Source organism: Salmo salar, chromosome 02 (assembly GCF_965601325.2).
Source record: "Salmo salar chromosome 02, fSalSal1, whole genome shotgun sequence".
Classification (NCBI taxonomy): Eukaryota; Metazoa; Chordata; class Actinopteri; order Salmoniformes; family Salmonidae; genus Salmo; species Salmo salar.
In genome coordinates, this window is record NC_138292.1 from 49464035 (window position 1) to 49482477 (window position 18443).

Below are 18443 nucleotides of genomic sequence, written 5' to 3' on the forward strand. Positions count from 1 at the left end.
TGCAGACAGAGTTCAGTGTGGCAAATCGGAGGGCATGTTGTCCGGACCTCTGGCAGTCTCTATTGGGGTACCAAAGGGTTCAAACCTCGGCCCGACTCTTTTCTCTGTACATATCAATGATGTCGCTCTTGCTGCGGGTGATTCCCTGAATCACCTCTACGCAGACGACACCATTCTGTATACTTCTGGCCCTTCCTTGGACACTGTGCTAACTAACCTCCAAATGAGCCTCAATGCCATACCCCCCCAGAACACCCCCCCCCCAGTCAATCAAAGTCAATGATCTATATCTGTTAGTCCTGTAATTTGTTGACTCCATTAGGCCTTAAATTAACATAATTTTGGTCTAGCTGGTTATTTAGATTTTTGTGCATACATACTACAAACAGGAGTTGTTCAATTTGATAAACTCTTTGGTTAGTTTCAGTTGATCTCAAAAAGTATTTGTATAGTTAGACAACCTTACATTTAAAAATATGAAATGATACCTCTTCTCCTTCCGTGGCCTCCAACTGCTCTTAAACGCTAGTAGAACCAAATGCATGCTTTTCAACCGTTTGCTGCCCGCACCCGCCCGCCTGACTAGCATCACCACCCTGGACGGTTCCGACCTAGAATATGTGGACAACTATAAATACCTAGGTGTCTGGTTAGACTGTAAACGCTCCTACCGGACTCATTTTAAACATCTCCAATCCAAAATCAAATCTAGAATCGGCTTTCTATTTCGCAACAAAGCCTCCTTCACTCACGCCGCCAAATTTACCCTAGTAAAACTGACTATCCTACCGATCCTCGACTTCGGCGATGTCATCTACAAAATAGCTTCCAATACTCTACTCAGCAAACTGGATGCAGTCTATCACAGTGCCATCCATTTTGTTACCAAAGCCCCTTACACCACCCACCACTGCGACCTGTATGCTCTAGTCGGCTGGCCCTCGCTACATATTCATCGCCAGACCCACTGGCTCCAGGTCATCTATAAGTCTATGCTAGGTAAAGCTCCGCCTTATCTCAGTTCACTGGTCATGATAACAACACTCACCTGTAGCACACGTTCCAGCAGGTATATCTCACTGATCATCCCCAAAGCCAACACCTCATTTGGCCGCCTTTCCTTCCAGTTCTCTGCTGCCAGTGACTGGAATGAATTGCAAAAATCGCTGAAGTTGGAGACTTTTATTTCCCTCACCAACTTTAAACATCAGCTATCTGAGCAGCTAACTGATCGCTGCAGCTGTACATAGTCCATCTGTAAATTGCCCACCCAATCTACCTACCTCATCCCCATACTGTTTTTATTTTACACTGCTCAAAAAAAATAAAGGGAACACTAAAATAACACATCCTAGATCTGAATGAATGAAATAATCTTATTAAATACTTTTTTCTTTACATAGTTGAATGTGCTGACAACAAAATCACACAAAAATAATCAATGGAAATCCAATTTATCAACGCATGGAGGTCTGGATTTGGAGTCACACTCAAAATTAAAGTGGAAAACCACACTACAGGCTGATCCAACTTTGATGTAATGTCCTTAAAACAAGTCAAAATGAGGCTCAGTAGTGTGTGTGGCCTCCACGTGCCTGTATGACCTCCCTACAATGCCTGGGCATGCTCCTGATGAGGTGGCAGATGGTCTCCTGAGGGATCTCCTCCCAGACCTGGACTAAAGCATCCGCCAACTCCTGGACAGTCTGTGGGGCAACGTGGCATTGGTGGATGGAGCTAGACATGATGTCCCAGATGTGCTCAATTGGATTCAGGTCTGGGGAACGGGCGGGTCAGTCCATAGCATCAATGCCTTCCTCTTGCAGGAACTGCTGACACACTCCAGCCACATGAGGTCTAGCATTGTCTTGCATTAGGAGGAACCCAGGGCCAACCGCACCAGCATATGGTCTCACAAGGGGCCTGAGGATCTCATCTCGGTACCTAATGGCAGTTAGGCTACCTCTGGCGAGCACATGGAGGGCTGTGCGGCCCCCCAAAGAAATGCCACCCCACACCATGACTGACCCACCGCCAAACCGGTCATGCTGGAGGATGTTGCAGGCAGCAGAACGTTCTCCACGGCGTCTCCAGACTCTGTCACGTCTGTCACATGTGCTCAGTGTGAACCTGCTTTCATCTGTGAAGAGCACAGGACGCCAGTGGCAAATTTGCCAATCTTGGTGTTCTCTGGCAAATGCCAAACGTCCTGCACGGTGTTGGGCTGTAAGCACAACCCCCACCTGTGGACGTTGGGCCCTCATACCACCCTCATGGAGTCTGTTTCTGACTGTTTGAGCAGAGACATGCACATTTGTGGCCTGCTGGAGGTCATTTTGCAGGGCTCTGGCAGTGCTCCTCCTGCTCCTCCTTGCACAAAGGCGGAGGTAGCGGTCCTGCTGCTGGGTTGTTGCCCTCCTACAGCCTCCTCCACGTCTCCTGATGTACTGGCCTGTCTCCTGGTAGTGCCTCCATGCTCTGGACACTACGCTGACAGACACAGCAAACCTTCTTGCCACAGCTCGCATTGATGTGCCATCCTGGATGAGCTGCACTACCTCAGCCACTTGTGTGGGTTGTAGACTCCGTATCATGCTACCACTAGAGTGAAAGCACCGCCAGCATTCAAAAGTGACCAAAACATCAGCCAGGAGGCATAGGAACTGAGAAGTGGTCTGTGGTCACCACCTGCAGAACCACTCCTTTATTGGGGGTGTCTTGCTAATTGCCTATAATTTCCACCTGTTGTCTATTCCATTTGCACAACAGCATGTGACATTTATTGTCAATCAGTGTTGCTTCCTAAGTGGACAGTTTGATTTCACAGAAGTGTGATTGACTTGGAGTTACACTGTGTTGTTTAAGTGTTCCCTTTATTTTTTTGAGCAGTGTATTTACTTTTCTGCTCTTTTGCACACCAGTATCTCTACTTGCACATCATCATATGCTCATTTATCACTCCAATGTTAATCTGCTAAATTGTAATTATTCGCTCCTATGGCCTATTTATTGCCTACCTCCTCATGCCTTTTGCACATACTGTATATAGACTTTATTTTTTTCTACTGTGGCATGCGCTTGTTTATTGTGTTATTGGCTTGTTTATTGTTTACTCCATGTGTAACTCTGTGTTGTTGTCTGTGTCACATTGCTTTGCTTTATCTTGGCCAGGTCGCAGTTGTAAATGAGAACTTGTTCTCAACTAGCCTACCTGGTTAAATAAAGGTGAAATAAAAAATAAATAAAAAAATGCAGCATTTTTCAAACATGGATTTTTGATAAGTATGCAAACCCCAGAGGTAGAAATCAGTGTTTGATTTGCAGACTTTCCAGAAATCTCTGGTCATGGTAGAATTCTCATCTGTCTCTTATAAAGTAAAAGTTTGCGGGAGACCGAAATTCAATTCCCCAATGCGGAAGAAGGGCTCTTTTTTAAGGCGTTTCTAGACTGTACGATGTCGCTAAGTCCCCATAGCAGAAAATATGCTTGGAATTCAAGCTAAAGCTTTCTGATACGATTTCCAGCCTGTGAGGTATTTTCAGTGTTGCAAGGCATTGGTTGTTCAATGGTAGAATTCTCGCCTGCCATGCCTGTGGCCCAGGTTTCATTCCCGTCTAATGCAGCATTTTTCGAACATGGATTTTCGATAAGTATGCAAACCCCAGAGATAGAAATCAGTGTTTGATTTGCAGACTTTCCAGAAATCTCTGGTCATGGTAGAATTCTCAACTTCCTCTTGTAATTCCAAGTTTGCGGAAGACCAGAGTTGATTTCTCCAACTGGGAGGAAGGACTTTTTTATAAGGCGTTTCTAGTTTGTACAATGTCGCAACATCCACATAACAGAAAATACACTTGGAATTCAAGCGAATAGTTTTTGATGCGATTTCCAGCCTGTGAGGTAATTTCCGTCTCACAAGGCATTGGTTATTCAGTGGTAGAATTCTGGACTCTAATGCGTGAGGCCCAGATTTGATTCCCGTCTAATGCTGCATTTTTCGAACATTTTTGAAAAGTATGCAAACCCCAGAGGTAGAAGTCAGTGTTTAATTTGCAGGCTCCCCAGAAATGTCTGGTCATGGTAGAATTCTCAACTGTCTCTTATAAAATAGAAGTTTGCGGGAGACCGAAATTCAATTCCCCGACGGGAATTAACTATTTATATTTAACTTTATCTTTTACTTCACTACATTCCTATAGAAAATAATGTACGTTTTACTCCGTACATTTGCCCTGACACCCAAAAGTACTTAGCAGGACAAGACAATGGTCCAATTCACACACTTAAAGGAAAGGTTTACCCGTTTTGAATGTTATATAGTTTTTGTGCGTCTCTGAGTGCATCTCTGGCTCCCTGGGTCATTTCATGTTTTCATGTGTAGCTGAGTTGTTGGCATTTAAGCAGGCAGACATCTGGCCGGTATGACGTAGCACTGTGATAAAGTTGCTCTCACTACACTGGAAAATAACATTTAGATCACGAAAACGTCTATTCTACATGTCTGATTTCAATAGTCATAGCCATGTCGTAATAGCCATGTCATAACTTGGGAGGATATCTTCTCTTGTGATATTCCTACCTCAAGAAATTAGAACAACGTGATCAAGACAAAGGAGAGGATTGTGGACTACAGGAAAAAGAGGACCGAGCACGACGGGGCTGCAGTGGAGCAGGTTGAGAGCTTCAAGTTCCTTGGTGTCCACATCACCAACAAACTAACATGGTCCAAGCACACCATGACAGTCATTAAGAGGGCACGACAAAACCTATTCCCCCTCAGGAGAATGAAAAGATTTGGCATGGGTCCTAAGATCCTTAAAAGGTTCTACAGCTGCACCATCGAGAGCATCCTGACTGGTTGCATCACTGCCTGATATGGCAACTGCTCGGCCTCCGACTGCAAGGCAGTGCTAACGGCCCAGTACATCACTGGGGCCAAGCTTCCTACCATCCAGGACTTCTATACCAGGCGGTGTCAGAGGAAGGCCCTAAAAATTGTCAAAGACTCCAGCCACCCTAGTCATAGACTGTTCTCTCTCTAACCACACGGCAAGCGGTACCGGAGCGCCAAGTCTAGGTCCAAGAGGCTTCTAAACAGCTTCTACCCCCAAGCCATAAGACTCCTGAACATCTAATCAAATGGCTACCCCACCCCCCTCCACACCACTGCCACTCGCTGTTGTCATCTATGCATAGTCACTTTTATTAACTCTATCTACATGTACATACTACCTCAACTAACCGGTGCCCCCACACATTGACTCTCTACCGGCACCCCCTGTATATATTGTTATTTTCATTTTTTTACTGCTGCTCTTTAATTACTTGTTACTTTTACTTTTCTTATCCGTATTTTTTTAAACTGCATTGTTGGTTAGGGGCTTGTAAGTAAGCTGTAGGGTCTACACCTGTTGTATTCGGCGCATGTGACTAATACAATTTGATTTGATTTGACATTGTCATGCTGCGTCACATGGTTGCTATTCTAATCATCACAAAGTCAGTGTACACATCAAGAAACATACCTATTTTCCTCGAAAGTACGTAATTCCACGATTCTAAAGCTATACGATATTACAGATAGCAAGTTCATTATCTCACAAATCAGGAAAATATTGGTAATGTTATACTTCTTTCTGACAAAATCCGTGCTAACCTGTTGGGTCTAGGGGGCAGCATTTGCACGTCTGGATAAAAAAAATGTACCCGATTTAATCTGGTTACTAATCCTACCCAGTAACTAGAATATGCATATACTTATTATATATGGATAGAAAACACTCTAAAGTTTCCAAAACTGTTTGAATGGTGTCTGTGAGTATAACAGAACTCATTTGGCAGGCAAAACCCTGAGACATTTTCTGACAGGAAGTGGATACCTGATGTGTTGTATTGACTTTAAACCTATCCCATTGAAAAACACAGGGGTTTAGGAATATTTTGGCACTTCCTATTGCTTCCACTAGATGTCACCAGCCTTTACAAAGTGTTTTGAGTCTTCTGGAGGGAGATCTGACCGAACAAGAGCCATGGAACGATGATGGCCCATTAGACACCTTGCGCGCGAGTTGATGTTGGGTACCCTCGTTCCAATACGTTATAAAAGAGTATGCATTCGTCCACCTTGAATATTATTCATGTTCTGGTTAAAAAAGGCCCTAATGATTTATGCTATACAACGTTTGACATGTTTGAACGAACGGAAATATATTTTTTCCCCTCGTTCATGACGAGAAGTCCGGCTGGCTTACATCATGTGCTAACGAGACGGAGATTTTTGGACATAAATGATGAGCTTTTTTGAACAAAACTACATTCGTTATGGACCTGTGATACCTGGAAGTGACATCTGATGAAGAGAATCAAAGGTAATGGATTATTTACATAGTATTTTCGATTTTAGATCTCCCCAACATGACGTCTAGTCTGTATCGCAACGCGTATTTTTCTGGGCGCAGTGCTCAGATTATTGCAAAGTGTGATTTCCCAGTAAGGTTATTTTTAAATCTGGCAAGTTGATTGCGTTCAAAAGATGTAAATCTATAATTCTTTAAATGACAATATAATATTTTACCAATGTTTTCTAATTTTAATTATTTAATTTGTGACGCTGACTTGACTGCCGGTTATTGGAGGGAAACGATTTCCTCAACATCAATGCCATAGTAAAACGCTGTTTTTGGATATAAATATGAACTTGATAGAACTAAAAATGCATGCATTGTCTAACAATGTCCTAGGAGTGTCATCTGATGGAGATTGTAAAAGGTTAGTGCATCATTTTAGCTGGTTTTATGGTTTTGGTGACTCTGTCTTTGACTTGACAAAACATTACACACAACTCTTGTAAATGTACTGTCCTAACATACTCTAAATTTATGCTTTCGCCGTAAAACCTTTTTGAAATCGTAAAACGTGGTTAGATTAAGGAGATGTTTATCTTTCAAATGGTGTAACATAGTTGTATTTTTGAAAAATTTGAATTTTGACATTTATTTGGATTCAAATTTGCCGCTCTTGAAATGCACCTGCTGTTGATGGAGTGCACCACGGGTGGCACGCTAGCGTCCCACCTAGCCCCAAGAGGCTAATGTTGTTTTTTTGAGCTAGCGCCCAATAGACTCCCATTCACACCTTGAAGGAGAGCACTCCCTGTCCCAGAATAGCCCAGAATGCACCGCACGGCCCATTGACGTAGCATGGGCAAGGTTTCCCATCTCCTCAGAAGTATATCTGCCGTTGCGAATGTCAGAATACATTCTGTGAGGCACATCAATTTGCAGGTTGAACATGGTGAGATAGCTGTAAAATCAACTAAACAAGCTGCACTAACTAGCTACTTTACGTGCTGATATTGTCTTTGGTATTATTGTGTGTAGCTAGATTTGCATTGTTGATTTTGTAGTCGACTTGAGCTGCAACATATTTCCTCAGTGATTTTCTATGTCACTACCAACCTTATTTTAATGCCAAAAGAAACATTTGTTCACAAAGAATATTGTTCTCACATATTAGTTTTATTTAACACTGTAAATTAAAGGACTGAAAGGTTTTGGGTGGATTTTTCCTTAAATATTATATGAATTCCTGCAGAATTAAGCAGTTCTTGCAGTAAAATGATACACCAGATGTACATTTTGACTCGGGAACAGGAGTGGAGAAATATTATTTATTTCATTCAGCATCTTTGAAGAATGAATCCATAGTTAGCACATTTACAGATGGTCCCTATCTTTATCAGCATGATAAAAGCTGATATTATTTCAACCACATAAAATATGCATACAAGCCGAACTGAAAGCTTGTCAGAAAAATGTTGGGTCATTTTCACAGCTTTTAATTCCCGTAAAACTGATGTCATTTGGAGATTTTGCACAAAAAAATCTTTCCGTGTTTTTTGTTTATTGCAGTTTCTCCCCGATCCCTAAACGCCTTTGCTGCAGGAGAGAAGCAGAGATAAGAGAGAGAACTTTACCGATGTCAACAAGATTGAAGCATTCAGAAAGTATTCACATCTCTTTACTTTTTTAAAAATGTGTTGTTTTACAGCCTGAATAAAAAATGTATTACATTTAGATTTTGTGTCACCGATCTACACACAATATCCCACAATGTCAAAATGGAATTATGTTTTTAGAAATGTTTCAATTCAATAAAACATTTAAAGCTGAAATGTATTGAGTCAATAAGTATTCAACCCATTTGTTATGGCAAGCCTAAAAACTTGCTTAACAAGTCACATAAGTTGCATGGACTCACTATGTGTGCAATACTAGTGTTTAACATGATTTGTAAATGATTACCCCATCTCTGTGCCCCACACATACACATAATTGTAAGGTCCCTCAGTCGAGTAGTGAATTTCAAGCACAGATTCAACCACAAAAACCAGAGATGTTTTCCAATGGTTCGCAAAGAAGGGGGGGGGGGGGAAGCTAACATTCAATATCCCTTTGAGCATGGTGCAGTTCATAATTACTCTTTGGATGGTGTATCAATACACCCAGTCACTACAAAGATACAGGCGCCCTTCCTAACTCAGTTGCCGGTGAGGAAGGAAACCGCTCAGGGATTTCACCAGGAGGCCATTAGTGATTTTAACAGTTACAGAGTTTAATGGCCGTAATAGAAGACAACTGAGGATGGATCAACAACATTGTAGTTACTCCACAATATTAACATAAATGACAGAGTGAAACGAAGGAAGTCTGTACAGAATAAAGCTATTCTAAATCATGCATACTGTTTGGAATAAGGCACTAAAGTAATACTGTCAAATGTGGCAAAGAAATAAGCTTTTTGTCCTGAATACAAAGTGTTATGTTTGGGGATAATCCAACACAACACCTCAGAGTACCACTCTTCATATTTTCAAACATGGTGGTGGTTGCATCATGTTATGGGTATGCTTGTCATTGGCAAGGACTATGGAGTTTTTTAGGATACAAAGCTAAGCACAGAGCTAAGCACAGGCAAGTTGCTTAAGGCACTAAAGTGAGCTATTTACAGTTGACTTAAATCGTCTTGAAAATACAGTTTAAGTCGGAGGTTTACATACACTTAGGTTGTAGTCATTAAAACTCGTTTTCCAACCACTCCACAAATTTGTTGTTAACAAATTATAGTTTTGGAAAGTCAGTTAGGACATCTACTTTGTGCATGACACAAGTAATTGTTCCAACAATTGTTTACAGACAGATTATTTAACTTATCACTCACTGTATCACAATTCCAGTGGGTTAGAAGTTTACATACACTAAGTTGACTGTGCCTTTAAACAGCTTGGAAAATTCCAGAAAATGATGTCATGGCTTTAGAAGCTTCTGATAGGCTAATTGACACCATTTGAGTCAATTGGAGGTGTACCTGTGGATGTATTTCAAGGCCTACCTTCAAACTCAGTGCCTCTTTGCTTGACATCATGGGGAAATCAAAAGAAATCAGCCAAGATCTCAGACAAAATTGTAGTCTGGTCTGGTTCATCCTTGGGAGCAATTTCCATACGCCAGAAGGTACCACGTTGTACAAACAATAGTACGCAAATATAAACACCATGGGACCAAGCAGCCGTCATACCGCTCAGGAAGGAGACGCGTTCTGTCTCCTAGAGATGAACGTACTTTGGTGCAAAAAGTGCAAATCAATTCCAGAACAACAGCAAAGGACCTTGTGAAGATGCTGGAGGATACAGGTACAAAAGTATCTATATCCACAGTAAAACGAGTCCTATATCAACATAACCTGAAAGGCCGCTCAGCAAGGAAGAAGCCACTGCTCCAAAACAGGAATAAAAAAGCCAGAGTACAGTTTGCAACTGCACATGGGGACAAAGATTGTGCTTTTTGGATAAATATTCTCTGGTCTGATGAAACAAAAATAGAACTGTTTGGCCATAATGACCATCGATATGTTTGGAGGAAAAAGGGGGAGACTTGCAAGCCGAAGAACACCATCCCAACTGTGAAGCACGTGGACAATGACCCAGCATCATGTTGTGGGGGTGCTTTGCTGCAGGAGGGACTGGTGCACTTCACAAAATAGATGGCTTCATGAGGGAGGAAAATTATGTGGATATATTGAAGCAACATCTCAAGACATCACTCAGGAAGTTAAAGCTTGGTCACAAATGGGTCTTCCAAATGGACAATGACCCGAAGCATACTTCCAAAGTTGTGGTAAAAATGGCTCAAGGACAACATAGTCAAGGTATTGGAGTGGCCATCACAAAGCCCTGACCTCAATCCTATAGAACATTTGGGGCAGACCTGAAAAAGCATGTGCGAGCAAGGAGGCCTACAAACCTGACTCAGTTACACTAGCTGTCAGGAGGAATGGGCCAAAATTCACCCAACTTATTGCGGGAAGCTTGTGGAAGGCTACCCGAAATGTTTGACCCAAGTTAAACAATTTAAAGGCAATGCTACCAAATACTAATTGAGTGTACTTCTGACCCACTGGGAATGTGATGAAAAATAAATCATTCTCTACTATTATTCTGACATTTCACATTCTTAAAATAAAAGTGGTGATCCTAATTTTTACTCGGATTAAATGTCATGAATTTTGAATTGATATGCATTTGACTAAGGTGCATGTAAACTTCCGGCTTCAACTGTATATGGCAAGACTTGAAAATGACCAGTAATGATCAACAACCAACTTGACAGAGCTTGACATTTAAAAAAAAGTATAATTGGAAAACATTGTACAATCCAGGTGTGCAAAGTTCTTAGAGACAAACCCAGAAAGACTCACAGCTTAGTTGCTGCCAAAAGTGATTCTAACATGTATTGAATCAGAGAGCTGAATACTTATGCATCAACTATATTTCAGTTACTTAATTTGTATTAATATTTACAAAAAATATTGAGTACTTATCTAATCAAGATATAATAGCATTTTATTTTCCATAATAAAAATAAGTGTCTTTCACTTTGACATTATAGTATTTTGTGTAGACTTTAACAAAAGAATGACAATTACATCCACTTGAATCCCACTTTGTAAGACAACAAAAAGTGGAAAAAGTCAAAGGGTACTGTCACAGGTGTAGCCGTGTTGAACAGACCAAATCGCAGCCGGGATATGAATGCTCATCTTTTAATTACTTTAGAATAAAGCTTACACGGGAAAACAATAAACGACTAGACAGTTTCACAGGCTATGTACTTACATACAGCAGTGCGAAATAAAACAACCCACAAAAACCAGGTGACAAACACACTCCTAATATATGACTCCCAATCAGGAACAACAATAACCAGCTGTCCCTGATTGGGAGCCACGCAGACCAACAGAAACATAAATACTAGACAAACACATACCCAGTACCTCTGCCATGTCCTGACCACAATACTAAACAACTACTCCCTCTGCTGCTCAGGACGTGACAGTACGCCCCCTAAAGGTGCATACCCCGAATGCACCTAACCAAAAAATAAAATAAATATCCCCAATACCACAACAAAAAACAAAACCAAATACCCCCCCTAAACAAAAAGGGAGGGAAGGGAGGGTGGCTGCCGTCAACGACGGCACTTATGCTACACCCCCCCTCCCCAACCCACCCATCCTGGAGGTGGCTCTGGTTCAGGCCTACTGCCCTCCAGACTGTAGACAGACTTGCTTGGCTTCGGACCGTAGGCAGACTCACTCAGTTCCAGGTCGTAGGCAGACTCATTCCGTTCCAGGTCGTAGGCAGACTCATTCCATTTAATGCTGTAGGCAGACTCATTTAGTTCAGTTAATCAAACACTTATTCAGTTCCGGATCCCATACAGACCCCTTCGGTTCCGGGTCGCAGGCAGACCCCCTCGGTTCCGGACTGGACACTGTTGCCGGACACTCTGGACTGCACACTGGTGCCGGACACTCTGGACTGCACACTGGTGCCGGACACTCTGGACTGCACACTGGTGCCGGACACTCTGGACTGCACACTGGTGCCGGACACTCTGGACTGCACACTGGTGCCGGACACTCGAGGCTGGGCTGACGCACTGGAAGCCTGATGCGTGGGGCTGGTAGAGGAGGTACCAGGCTGGATACACGCACCCTAGGGCTAGTGCGGGAAGCAGGAACCAGCCGAGAGAAACTACTATTATGCACTATAAGCCTAATGCGTGGTGCTGTTACTGGAACTGCCAGTTTTAAACCATGCACCCCATGGCTAGTGCGAGGAGCGGGAACAGGCTGAATAGGACTAGGCTGACTCATGGGAAGCTTGATCCGTGGTGCTGGTACTGGTCGCGCCAGACTGGAGGTACTCACTTCCAGTCAGCACGAGAGGCGGGAACCGGAAAGACTGGGCCATGGAGGTGCACAGGTGGCCTTGACCGCACCTCCTGCACAACCCGTCCTGGCTGGATGGAACAAGCAGCCCTGTACGAGCGGGGTGCTAGTACAGGGCGAACTGGGCTGTGCAGGGGCTTGATGGTTACCGTGCGTAGAGCAGGAGTAGGGTAGCCTGGTCCTAGGATACCGGCGACCAGATGCGCTGCGCAGGCATCCTCCTACCAGGCTGGATGCCCACTCTAGCACGGCATCTGCGAGGGGCTGGAATGGTGCGCACCGGACTGTGCGTGCGTATGGGCGAGATAGTGCGAAACATGGCGCCCTCCACCTCATACGCTCCTCCATATAATCATGGGTAGCTGGCTTATGGCTCTTCCTTGGCCTAGCCAAACTACCTGTGTGCCCCCCCCCCCAAAAAAATTGGGGGTGCCTCTCCGGCTTCCTCGCCAGTCGTGTACCCCGGTAGCGTTCCCGGTCCTCACCAGCCTTTCCCCGTTCCTCCCTCTCTCTTTCCACCTGTTCCCATGGAAGGCGATCCATTCCAGCCTGGATCTCCTCCCAAGTGTAGGAGCCTTTTCCCTTCAAGATCTCCTCCCAGGTCCATTTCTAGCCGTAGTCCATGTACTCAGCGTTCTTCTCCTTTTTCCGCTGCTTGGTCTTGTTTAGGTGGCTTGTTCTGTCACAGGTGTAGCCGTGTTGAATAGACCAAATCACAGCCGGGATATGAATGCTCATATTTTAATTACTTAAGAATAAAGCATACACGGGAAACCAATAAACATGAACAACTAGACAGTTTCACAGGCTATGTACTTACATACAGCAGTGCGAAATAAAACAACCCACAAAAACCAGGTGACAAACACACTCCTAATATATGACTCCCAATCAGGAACAACGATAACCAGCTGTCCCTGATCGGGAGCCACGCAGACAAACATAGAAACAGACATACTAGACAAACACATACCCAGTACTTCTGCCATGTCCTGACCACAATACTAAACAACTACTCCCTCTGCTGGTCAGGACGTGACAGGTACGAAGACTTTCTGAAGGCACTGTATGACAGAAGATAAGCTGCATGTGGCTAATTATAGACAAGTTGACAAACAAATAGCCTATCAAAATGTTGGAAATTATAAGAAACATAGGCCTAGTGGCGGTAAAAAAAAATATCCGGCACCCCGTCAAAACATTTTTTCAGCATCTCTACAGTGCATTTTCTGTGTTTGTGGGTTAGGGTGCGGTGTGGGCCTCAGATTTTCACTTTATCACATATAGTAGGGCAGTTGCAGATGGGTTATTAGGAATTGCGGGCTGTTGCGGGTTAACAAAAATATGACCCGCACATCACAAGTGTATAAGGTGCTCTGTACTGAAGTTATAGACTAGGGCATTTGAACTTTGAATGTGTATTTACAGTTACATTGATTGCACAGAGCAGACAGAGTAGACTTAAAGTACTCATTAGATTACAGCAAGGTTCAACATTTTCAAGCAGACAAGCTCCACTTTTCCAAAACCATAGATAACACACAAACTATAATGTTTAATAGCATTTTAATGACATCACACATATTTGAGAGAGAGAGAGAGAAAAAAGTCTACAGGTGCAGTTTCATACATCAGAAAGCCGGGTCAATGTTCTATTATTGCCCAAAGACCCAGGCATTGCAAAGCATTTCATTCCTATTACATAATTTCTGATTGTGCAGTAAGATGTTTTTTTTTCTCTCAATACAATAGATACAGTGACAAAGAAATGCACACTATGTATCAAATAGCAGGATAACATAGCAAAAATTATAATGTGCAGTGCTAGAGCCAACAAGCAAGCAACTTTTTTTTGCAGTAAATGCTGAATTTCCACATTTCCATTTAATATCAATGCTTTGAAGTGTTTGTTATACCTACTGATTTTATAATCTGTAGCCAACTATTATTATTTGGAAACATATATTATGATGCAACTCAAGAGGGACAAAAGTAAACAAACAAAGGAAAAAAATTACTGGTCCATCATATATATAAAACATTACTCCATGAGGGAATAATTTTAAGATATTCATCTTGTTTCAGTTACAGGTGTATTATTAGGCTTATCTTGACCTAAAAGGAAATGCGCTTATTGATAATAATAATATAATAATACTGGCGAGCTATGCCCTTTTGGAGCCTGATATTTTCTCGAGGTTGTTTGTTTTCAATTTAAACTCAAGTAGGAATCATAGTAAATTATGTTAAAATGTCATTACATTTTTTATTCAATATGTGCATGTCCAGTCACAAAAAGGAATTATTTTGAAGTAATGTTGTCTCCCTTTTCAACAGCAAAAAGAGAATGTAGGCCTGCCTCTTGAAGACACCCTCACACAATTGAGGAAATGTTTAAATACTCAGACCCATTTTAACAAAACACAATGACAAGGAAAAAGCACAAAAACACACAAAACACATTTTTACAAGTAAGTAATTACGTTAAAAAATAAAATGGTCCTCATGATATTACCAAATCTATTTCATGATGGAACCTGCCACTAACAAAGTTCAAATGTTTCTTTTACATTTGTATTTCAAGTCTCATCAATCGTTTTACCCAATTCAAGGAACATTAGGCACAGCATGTGTTGTATTTGAGCAGGAATATCATTGTGGCTGGGCAGACAAAAAGGAAAAAGAAGTAAAGAAAAAAACAATACTGCACTAATAAAAAAACAGAATGTCTTCATTGCTGAGAAACTTTATAGTTTTTTCTTGCCAAAGAGGCTGAATCGCTTTTCCTTGTCCTTTTCCTTGTCTTTCTCCCGCTTGCCCGGGCTGGATTCGGTGGTGAGGGTGACGGTGGCGGGCAGGGTCTGGGCTCGGCTCGACGCTGGAGTGCTCTGGTTGCTGGGCGTAATCGATACCTTGTCAGGTGTCCCCGCATTCAGAATGGCCTGGATCCATGTGCTCATCTCCTCCTGTAAGGGGCCATTGAAAGGTCAGTTTCCTAAGTACTTTTTAGCTAATTTTGTGCTTTCTCTGTCTCAAAAAAAGAATGGCAATTGTAAAGATCTATGTTTATAAGTAAATGACATTTTCCAAATAAGTACTTTTCTTTTCTACAAGTGGACTGAGTCTGGGTCATCATGAGATATAAAGTGCCACATTAGCTAGGGAATTTTGGGGAAACTCACCCTAGAAGATTAGGTGCATGCAAGGTTGTGGAGGCCAGTTAAGCAACTAGCCCAAGAATTAGGTTGGGTAGTCAGGACCAGGGCCTCTATTCAAAAGTTGTTGTTCATTTGTTTTATAGTATACCCACTGTTTTGTTTTGGCCTACTGAAACAATCTTTAACACGATTACACAAAATGTTAAAGGAAGCCGACTTACTTCTTCTTTGGCTTGGAAGAGATACTCATTTCCATCAGCAACTCTGAAATAAATGAAAAAAATGTTGCTAACTTTATAAACATATATATTTCAGATTCAAAAGAGATTCAGATAGCAACACTTGCAACAACAAAAAACATTCTGAAATGGCAGTCATTAAGCTGAACTGGTTCTAACAAAATGAACTAGAACATTAAGAAATCCGATTTAGACTGAAGCAGATAGCGTAATGAAGTGCAACTGAGAGGATCCACTTCTGGGGTGATTCCGTGAGAAGAAACATTAACACAACTCTATTTTTTATAATTTTTAACCTGAGTTTGAAGACATGCTTCTTTTTTTTGTAGTCCATGGCCACATCACACACAGCCCCCATTAGACTGATCGGAATCGCATTGTGGTAGGGGATGCCTTGACCAGCACCCTTGTTGTCTTTGTAGAAGCCCATTTCCTGATTGTTGATAACGCAGTACACGTTATGCCAGGATCTAAAAAAGAGAGCCGAACGAGTCATTGTGAGCCTGGGATGTATTGTATAACACAAGTTAACTTCCTTAAAATAAACTGTATAATTAAATTACTTCTTCCAAACAATGCTATTTGGATTCTCTCTTTTGATCCAGTTCACCATACCTGCTTGAGGCCTTCTTGTTGTGTCCCTCCCATTCATGCTTGCGATGCAGGAAGCCCTCCAGCTGAGCCACAGGCGAATCGTGGTTCTGGGTCAGCAACGTGGAGGACAGGCTGCCCTTGCCCCGCCGGCTGGCTGTGGGTGAGGGAATGGGGCTCAGGTCCTTTGAGTTCTGCTCCACCACTCCATTCATGATCTCAACTCTGTCCACGCCATTCTGTGTGTGTGTGAGAGAGAGCCCAATCATTTCCCCAATCATGCCTTAAAACTAGAGTACGCAACGCTAATAGCTCATTTTGGTTTCTGAATTGTATTTGGACAAAGAATCCTGACTGAGTAGGCCTCTTGTTGCCTCGGGCTGTGATTGAGCCCTAGACCTGTTGGAGTGTTGGAACACTCTGAGCCAGGAGCTTCTCTCTACATCCAAGGAGCATGTGTGCATGGACTACTCATCGACTGTGAACGGAGAAGCGTAATAAGCCATGTAAGTCAATAGAGCAGCCTCGAATGATGCTGACATCTAAACTATAATTTCCCCCTCCAGAAATGAGCCCAATATAACATATTGGTCCATATTATTAGCAATAGGCATTATCACCTGATGTAGCCCACCTGATCAGTGGTGTAAAGTACTTAAGTAAAAATACTTTAAAGTACTAAACTCTGCAAAAAAGAAACGTCCTCTCACTGTCAATTGCGTTTATTTTCAGCAAACTTAACATGTGTAAATATTTGTATAACTATAACAAGATTCAACAACTGAGACATAAACTGAACAAGTTCCACAAACCTGAAATTGAATAATGTGTCCCTGAACAAAGGGGGGGGGGGGTCAACATCAAAAGTAACAGTCAATATCTGGTGCATTAAGTACCGAAGTGCATCTCCTCCTCATGGACTGCACCATATTTGCCAGTTCTTGCTGTGAGATGTTACCCCACTCTTCCACCAAGGCACCTGCAAGTTCCTGGACATTTCTGGGGGGAATGGACCTAGCCCTCACCCTCCGATCCAACAGGTCCCAGACGTGCTCAATGGGATTGAGATCCAGGCTCTTCGCTGGCCATTGCAGAACACTGACATTCCTGTCTTGTAGGAAATCACGCACAGAACGAGCAGTACGGCTGGTGGCATTGTCATGCTGGAGGGTCATGTCAGGATGAGCCTGCAGAGGAAGGGTAGTCTCTGACCACACTCATTGGGTTGCCGGCCAGCCTGTCCTCTCACAGCCCTTTGTCTCCTGTTTCTAGGCCCACCCCTCTTATCGATGGCCAACCGGGGTACACGGTGAGGCGCCTCCTGAAGGTTTGACAGCGGGGCAGGGGATTCCAGTACCTGGTTGACTGGGAGGGTTATGGCCCGGAGGAGAGGTGCTGGGTCCCCACTAGGGACAGCCTGGACCCAGGAACTCGCTGGTACCCCAGTAAACCAGGTATGCGCCCAGGTAGGACGCCAGGTGGCGCCCCTAGTGGGGTGAGTACTGTCTGTTTCACGTCTCTGTGCTTGCCCATCTTCCCCATTATCCCCACTGTACTTATACCTGTGTTCTCTGTTTGTCTGTTGCCAGTTTGTTTTGTTTGTCAAGCCTACCAGTGTTTTTCCTCTTGCTCCTGTATTTTTCTAGTTCCTGTTTTCTAGTTTCCCCGGTTTTGACCATTCTGGCTGCCCAGACCCTGAGCCTGCCTGCCATTCTGTACCTTGTCACACCACCCTGGATTATTGACCTCTGCATGCCCTGACCTCGAGACTGCCTGCCGTTCTGTACTTTATGGGCTCTGATCTGGATTTTCTGACCTCTGCCTGCCCTTGACCTGTCGTTTTGCCTGCCCCCTGTTCTAGTAATAAACTTTTGTTACTTCGACACTGTCTGCATCTGGGTCTTCTCCTGAAACGTAGTAAAATGCCTGGGTTACATACACTTCCATGCATTTGAGTTTTAAAATACTTTCCAAGTGTATTTCCTAATACATTCCAATAATCAACTACTTGTCTTAAAAAAATATATGTAAAAAATTTAAATATTTACTTTGGAATGTCTTTGAAAGTAATTAAATTACCCTAAATAGTATTTGAACCCAGGTCTGCACTGTAGCACCATACCAATGCCGTCTATTTGTATTTGTATTTATTATGGATCCCCA

General features: G+C 42.8%; 1 protein-coding gene across 4 annotated transcripts in view; it reads right to left on the reverse strand.

The window, feature by feature from the left end:
- Positions 1-13841: 13841 nt before the first annotated feature.
- LOC106584953 (spectrin beta chain, non-erythrocytic 1) overlaps positions 13842-18443 on the reverse strand; it is a 136372-nt gene continuing 131770 nt past the window's right edge. For all 4 annotated transcript variants that reach the window (XM_014170641.3, XM_014170652.3, XM_014170647.3 and 1 more), the window contains 4 exons: positions 16305-16519; positions 15986-16159; positions 15672-15714; positions 13842-15258 (listed from right to left, as the gene is read on the reverse strand). In XM_014170641.3, coding sequence (XP_014026116.2) covers positions 15040-15258; positions 15672-15714; positions 15986-16159; positions 16305-16519 — 651 coding nt within the window. In that variant the 3' untranslated portion in view covers positions 13842-15039. The remainder of the gene's footprint in view (positions 15259-15671; positions 15715-15985; positions 16160-16304; positions 16520-18443) is intronic.